Source organism: Cyprinodon variegatus, unplaced genomic scaffold (assembly GCF_000732505.1).
Source record: "Cyprinodon variegatus isolate N-32 unplaced genomic scaffold, C_variegatus-1.0 Scaffold1203, whole genome shotgun sequence".
In the NCBI taxonomy this organism is placed as follows: domain Eukaryota; kingdom Metazoa; phylum Chordata; class Actinopteri; order Cyprinodontiformes; family Cyprinodontidae; genus Cyprinodon; species Cyprinodon variegatus.
The window spans coordinates 141313-149281 of NW_015151656.1; the positions used below are offsets into that span (position 1 = coordinate 141313).

General features: G+C 39.8%; 1 protein-coding gene across 1 annotated transcript; it reads left to right on the forward strand.

Annotated features, from left to right (window-relative positions):
• Nucleotides 1-339: 339 nt before the first annotated feature.
• On the forward strand, nucleotides 340-6743 carry LOC107102110 (leucine-rich repeat transmembrane protein FLRT2-like). Its single transcript, XM_015401287.1, has 2 exons — nucleotides 340-829; nucleotides 1894-6743. The coding sequence occupies exon 2, from the start codon at nucleotides 2261-2263 to the stop codon at nucleotides 4214-4216; it is 1956 nt and encodes a 651-aa protein (XP_015256773.1). The 5' UTR covers nucleotides 340-829; nucleotides 1894-2260; the 3' UTR covers nucleotides 4217-6743.
• Nucleotides 6744-7969: the final 1226 nt, after the last annotated feature.

Consider the following 7969-nt stretch of genomic DNA (forward strand, 5'->3'; position numbering starts at 1 on the left):
AAACACTTTCTTAAAGCAAGCCCCCCTTTTTCTGTATCCTGCAATGCATCATCACATTTGTATAAGCCAAACATTTTTGTTGTCCTTTTTGGTATGGGCCTGATTAGAGATTTTCAATTTTGTGCAATTTTAGGTAATAATCATTCAGTTAAATCAAAAATTAAATACTGAAAGTAGAAGTCCATCTATATTGTATGTAATAAATCTACTTTATGTAGAATCACCTTTTCCTTTCCCATAAATATTTATATATATGGGCCTGCATGTTAAGACGCACACACACTGACTACAGGAGCGATGGGAGGAGGAAGAGGGAGGGGGTTGAAGAGGATGGAGAGACTTTAGCAGGGAGAAAGGGGGCAGAGTGTGGTAGAGAGGTAGAATACCGATTCACTTGCTCTATCAGAGAGAACCGGGACCAGAAGTGAACAAGGCAGCCCCCCCTCAGCCATGGACTGCGCGCTCCGTGGAGCGGGCGGCGGATCGGCACTCAGAACAGACGAGCTCCTGACTCGGATTTGTGGCCCTCTTTTATCCTCAAAATCAAACGGAGAAACTTCATCGGAAGCTCAGGCTCGGGCTCAGTAGACCCGCTGTCAGAGAGAGAATCGGACAAAAATATATAATGGGCCCCAAAAGTCCATGCGTCCCTCGGAGTTAGTTTTGGGGGTCAGAACTGTGCGCACTGAGCGCGGCGTCTTTTAGTTAAACTGCAGCGGAGCGCAGCGGGAAGGATGCAGAGTTTGTTCCCGGTGGATGCGCAGCGCTGTGCGTGGAGCAAAGCGGAGCGGATCGCTGTGAAGAGGAGAGACTGTCTACTTTCCATAAGGTGAGAAATTGATGATGAGCACCCATTTCAAATTATCCTTTCAATAACATGTTTATTCTCATTGAGATAAGAGTATTTATAGAAACAAAGCTCAGATCTAATAAAACCCAACTTTCCCAATAAAACTAGAACCAGCATGTAGTATCTATTTATTGCAATTATCCATGTCGGTTTCTTAAAATTAGACTTAAGGACCGCGGTCATCATAATCAGCCTCGGTTTGATGGCTTATTTGCCCCCCTTCACCCCCAGCCGGCAGCATTACATAACTATTGAGCTGCCTTGGCCAGAAATCAATGCAATCTGTCAACAGGCTGCTGCTGTTTCATCACTTCTCTCTGTCCAGCTAATTACCACCAAAAATGCATCCCAATCAACCTGTCAGCTCATCCGATCAGAGCTTCAGCAGCAGGTTTTATTGATGCTTTTTTCTGTATTTTTTTTAATAATTATAACTGATTGTTCCACCTCCTGCTGAACCCAGTAAAGAAGGAACTCTCTATACACTTTAAATGCTCTGACCTTGTAGTCACAGCAGCACATCGATCTTAGTTGTGTCCCTCTGTAAGGAATTTGTTTCATCTTATCTGTGCTGACAGGCTGCATTCATCACCTTCCTACAGTCCTCTTCTCCTCCAGCACCACCAGACTTAATGAAACAGACGCAGGAAAGAATGCAAAGTCTCACAAGAGCAGGAATTTGACTTTGGAGCAAGCTGTCTGCTCTAATCTTGAGGTTGAATTCAGTAGAGGAATGCTACTCTGTACAGTACATTTTTGCAGGGTAGTTTTTTAGGAGATATTTTTGCTTCAGTGTCCAGTTGTTGAGTGTCAAACACACATTTTCTTACTCCTTTTTTATCCATTCTAAAATGTGTTTGAGTAGAACCTCTATGGCTGACTAAACAATAAACTTGTATAATTTCATGACCTCGCGCTTTAGATTAAAATGCCTTCATGCAATTTAAAAGAACTAACAATTATTGATATTTGATGAGATGAATGAACAGAAGTCAAAGCTGATTTATTCACAATTGTTTATTTATTTATTTTTTTTTTTGCAGGTTTGGGTGAGAAGCCACAGAGGTGTTTGGTTGAGGAACTATCTTCAGTTCATGATGCAACATCATTAATGCTCAGCAACATGCTCTAAATTCTGCCTGTCAAACAGATGGTGACACTATGATGGACTTTTTGAACCAGCATAAAAATGGTTGGGTGTGGATGAAGGAATCTTACCCATAGTGTGTTCTTATTTTTTATTTTTTGGAAACCTCAGGACAGCAGTTGCAGGAATTGTCGAGGACTTTCTTCAAGACCAGGATGGACACAATGCATAAATCCTATAATTTCTTTGCTGGGATTCTTGCTTTTTATTATTTTAAATCCTGTAGTTACTTTATCTGATGTTTCTGTATTGAACCATATGAAATGGAGATACTGTGGCTTTTATGGAGTAAGGACTGTACCTCCTTAGTAAGATCATTAATTCCCATACTGCTAGGCCTTCATCTCCAATTCTCGCAAGCCTCTAACTGTCCCGAAGAGTGCCGCTGTGACCGGACCTTTGTTTACTGCAACGAGCGGAGCTTGACCTCAGTGCCTCTGGGAATCGGTGAGGGCTACAAGACTCTCTACCTCCACAATAATCTGATCAATAATGCCGGCTTTCCCCTAGAGCTGCACCATGTGGCCTCTGTGGAAACTGTGTATCTCTATGGCAACCAGCTTGACGAATTCCCAGTTAACCTGCCAAAAAATGTAAGAATTCTCCATCTGCAGGAAAACAACATTCAGACAATCTCTAGGGCAGCTTTGTCTCAGCTTCTTCAGCTGGAGGAGCTGCATTTGGATGATAACTCCATATCTACGGTTGGAGTGGAAGAAGGAGCATTTCGGGAGGCTTTGAGCCTAAAGATGCTATTCTTGACCAAAAACCACCTAAGCAGCGTGCCTATTGGTCTCCCAGATGACCTGAAAGAGCTACGGTTGGATGAGAATCGGATTGCGGTCATTGCAGAGGAAGCATTTCAGAATGTTACTCGACTGGAACGCCTGTTGTTAGATGGAAACCTGCTGACAGATGAAGGGATCTCACCTGGGACTTTTCAAGACTTGGTCACCCTGAGGGATCTTTCTCTGGCACGGAATTCATTAACTTATCCTCCCGCTTTCCTTCCTGGTGAGAAGCTTGTAAAGTTAAATTTTCAGGAAAATCAAATAAACAAGATCCCTGTGAAAGCATTTGCTGGTTTACACAGGTTAGAAAGGTTAGATATTTCCAACAACCAGCTGCAGTCACTGGTTAGGGGTGTCTTTGATGGTCTCGGGAGTCTAAGGCAGCTCACTGTCCGGAACAACCCATGGCTCTGTGATTGTGGCATGCATTGGGTGGTATCATGGCTCAAGTCTCTTCCCGTGTCACTGAATGTGCGTGGTTTCATGTGCCATAAACCTGAAAAGTTAAGAGGTATGGTGATCAGAGAGCTAAGTGCTGACCTGGTCCACTGTCCGAAACCTACTTCAACAGCTGGCGCTGCTCTGAACTCATCCGTTTCCACTTCCACAGACTTCCCTTTGATTACCCAACATGTTTCCTCTTCTAAACGACCCTTAACCACACGTCCCACCCTCTACACTATTTACACAACCAGGGAGGATGGACTGAGGACTAAACAGCCTCTAAAGGTAACTTTCAGTATCTTAAATGGGTCAGATATCCACGTACGCTGGTTGGCTTCTTTTCCAGTCACTGCCTACAAGGTGACCTGGGCCAGGATGGAGCCCAGTTTGACTGGAGACACGGTCAGAGAGAGGATAGTGGGTGGGGATCATCGAGGGATCCGACTGACAAATCTTGAGCCCAAGTCCACCTATCGAATCTGCGTTATTCCCTTGGATGCTTTTAACAATTACAGGCCTAGGGATGAGACTGTTTGTACAGAGGCTGTGACAACTGCAGCCTTTTTCAGCCCAGATAACAACAACCGGAGACGTTCTGGGCCAGAGCAGGCAACGCAGCCAGAGTCCGGCTCACCACTTTTGCTGGCAGGACTCATTGGAGCAGCTGTGATTGTGGTGCTCGTGGTCCTACTCAGTATCTTCTGTTGGCACATGCACAAAAAGAGTCACTCAGAGTGGAAGTACAACCGGGGACGTAGAAAAGATGATTATTGTGAGGCTGGCACCAAGAAAGATAATTCCCTCCTGGAAATGACTGAAACAGGCTTCCAGATAGTGTCGCTTAACAATGAGCAACTCCTCAAGGGAGATTTCCGCATTCAGCCAATCTACAGCCCTAATGGGGTCCTCAGCTTCAGAGACTGCCCCCCAGTAAACAATAGCACAGTGTACTGCAAGAACAATGTCCAGGATCATGATTCATGATGGTTCCAAATACCATTAGGACTGTTCTGTCCTGTAACTGCTCAGACGTTTTTAAAATTCTGTAAAGTTAATATGATTTAAATAGCTATGACTTCAAACATGTAATTTATACAGCTGACTTTATCATCTCTTTTACATACCATGGTTGGATTTATGGGTTATTGTTTTCTGGAGTTGTGATGTTACAATTTTGTGCAGAGAGCATATATTAGGAAACACATTTATTGTTTATTGTTAATAAGTGAGGATGCCTTGTTTTATTGTACTTTTGTAGGGGTTTTGCTGCTGCATCAAGTAAGGAAACCTGATAGACAGAAAGAAAAAATCCTGATACCACTAGAGGGTGTAGTTTAATTGTTATGGCATTGGTGAAGTTGCAGCTGAAATCAGGTGAGATTATTAAATTACTGAAGAAGTCTTCGACCATATGCAAAAAAATATATAAATATATTTTCTTTAAAAATACAATCAAAGGTCACACTCATTCAACACTTAGAAAGTAACCGGCTGCTCAGCTTTCACTTGCATCTCCTGTTAAAAACATCAGAACAATAACAGTCTAGTTATCAGCACCTGCTGTGTTTGGTGGGAGGGTCATAAAGCAAGCAGTAAAAGAGCACAAAATTGGAATGTTGAAACTCCTTGAAACTAAATATTAAGTTTGACACTGTTGATTTTTTTCAGCAAAAAATTTATAAATGTGCCTTGAAGTTATCAGCTTAAATGTGTTATGTTTTTGTGCAAGATGTATCCTTGTATATACAATTTAATGGATTATTGGTATACTTTGCCTTTATTTATTTATCTTATGACACATTTAATTAAAATATATTTCCAAATGGGAATTTATTTCAGACTGGTTTAGCATGAGCAATGACCTTTGACAGCATGTAATTAAGGTAAACAAAGGGTCCAATAATTACAATAATATAACATCCAACAGAGATGAAACACAGCAGAACTGTAAGATACACTACTTACAATTTCCAACAGTATATTTCTTATGTAGGTTTTTAAACACTTGCATAAGAGGTTCATGACACAACCTTTAAAAATTTGAATTGTTTTGATATTTCTAAGCTGTGTTTTACCAGAAATGAATTACAAAGTGAAGATGAATGAAAAATACATTTCACAATGATTGTTTTATTATAACACATACACGTAAAAAAGAAAATAATTACAAACAAGACCAGAAATAACATTAGATTTTGCCTCAAACAATGGAACTTGGGCATTACAGTTTTTACATTTTTAGTGATGGCAATGTAAAGCAAGAACCAGAAGGGTAGAATAGGGGTTTGTCTGCTGTAATAAGGGTGCTAATCCAATTGATGAATGGGGAGAAGGAGTGAGCTGAGAAAAATTCTTGATCAACCGGTTCAGTCATACAGTAAGCCAACTCTCTTAAACTCACGAGATGGATCATGGTTAAATGTAGAAAGGTCTTGCATAGGGGTGGCAAAACTTATATTCCAATAGGAAAGTAATGCTCTGTCAGAAAGGAATAACATCGTCTGGATTGAGCTCAGAGTTAAACTGCAAAATGTTCATGCAGAAATAAATCAGCGGATGACTGAGTCTGATTTTTGTGGAAGTTCTTCATGAACATCCTATTATAAGAAAATCTTCTGAAGATCCTGAGACCTCTAAGCTGATAATGTGTATCTCTTATGGTGTTCAAATATTTTGCGATCTTCAACACTTAGCTTAGAAATATTATTGGGTAAAGGGCTGTATGAAAGATTCCTTTATAGCCTTTATTTCTAGAATCCATTATATCCGGTATATCTATATAAGTCCATCCATCTGTTCTTTTAATGTATTCCACTTAATTGAGATGTCCTCACGACAATATTTGATGTAAGAGAAAATCCAAACAACAACCTTTCCAGTGATCCTCTTAATTTGCGATAGGGGTATCTTCAACAGTATCTCAACATTCTTGAACCAATTTTCTTTGAACCCATCATCATATCAGAAAGCCAGAGCCTGGCCACCAAGTAAAATAAAATCATTTAAGCAGCATGTATCCAGGATTTTACAATTTTAGTCATGACCTCAGGTAGATGGAAAACAAAACACTTCTATCCACCTCGTGCTACAAAACTAAAATATGTCGCAGTTCTACTTTTTTCTTTGTGAGAAAAGGCAAGTGCTTTTATTCTTGTTTTTGGTTCATTCATGTGATGACTGGTTGTGTGTGCATAGTAATAACAATCATAGTAATAACAATCATCTTTAACATCACTGCGGAACTAATTTTTTTCCACTTTTCAGGGTGTATTTGTGTTAATTTTCTATCTGAGAAAAGGCAAGTGATTCATTTTGTACATGAAAATTACTTTTTTCCCTTTACCATTTAAATGCAAACAACATTTTCGGCTTTAATTTCCATGGCATTTTTTTTCAGTACAACAGAAATTCCACAGCAATTGGTAAATATAAACAAAGTTCTGTTTAGCCAAGATTAGGGTTTCTGCCTGACCCTTGCTATGTTTACAGTAGTAGCCATTCAAACTTTCCCCACTTTCCTTGATGGTCCCTTGGCTGGTCCCCTACAATTCCTTTTTAAAATATCAATATTTGTACTAAAATATTCTGATGACATTAAGATCTAAAGATAAGCATCATCTCCTGGTCAGACCCTGTAATTCACTGAAAGGGTGGAGTCAGGAATTTCACTGGGAGTTTGAGGGAAGTGGGCTGCCATTCGGCTGGTGTTTGCCTGGAAAGGACCGTTTTGAATGGCTGCAACTGTACATGTACAAGTTTTTGTATATTTAAATGTGTTTGGAGTAAAGATAAATACATAAAAAATATCTGATTGGACCATTTAGATGGACATGAGTCATTTGACTAAAATTGATTACAAATATGTAATGTAAACAAGCCAATCGGAATATTCTGATGGCATCTGGCAAGACTATCTTTGGACATCCACAGTAAACTCTGCTTGCCTTTTCCAGAAAAAAATGTATATAGTCAAGTGTCTAAATGCCTGCTGACTGGAATACCGGTATAAATCAGCCCTTTCAGTTTGATTATAATATCATTCAGATTTCAGTTAATCTGATAAGTGTTTAGTCCGATTGTTTAGTCTGATTGGCAGTTTATTTGAAAAACTTATGTCCATCCAAATGTAGGTATTTAACAACTAACTACAAAAATATGATTGGATAAACAGCTACCGTAACCCCTCCCTTAAGACTCACATAAACACCCTTTCACCAGTTTGAAGTGTGATGCAGATAAAACTAGAAAAGCACTCAGAGAGTGCAGACCTCTGCCAAGCAGCCAATTTTTCCTCAAATTGTGACTTACACCTCAACTAAAGTTCACACGTGATCTGGATCATTACCAAATTTTAAATGAAATGTTCCTTGGCGCACCTCTGGTAAAAAAAAAACTCCACAAAATGTAATAAAATTAAATCCAGTTTATTTCTATAGCGACAATTAAAAACACAGATTTTCTCAGGGCACTTCAGGGAGATAATTAAACCAGATCATACAGCCAGATTGTTTAAAAATGTCCTATCTAAAAAAAAAAAAAAAAAAAAAACACTACAGCTGATTGCATTAACTCACACCAAGCATGCTTTTAGCGACAGTGGAGAGGAAATATCCCTTTTAAAAAGACTGGGGTTTAAGGAGACAGAAGCTCCACGGGCAGCCCTGTCCAGGAAACACACAGGCATGATGAAGCAGAATGAGGAAAAAGGGTCCCTATGTCCTCCAGCAGTCTAAGCCT

Coding starts and splice junctions, on each gene's coding strand:
- LOC107102110 (XM_015401287.1), top strand. CDS start 2,261: ATGGAGATACTGTGGCTTTTATGGAGTAAGGACTGTACCTCCTTAGTA.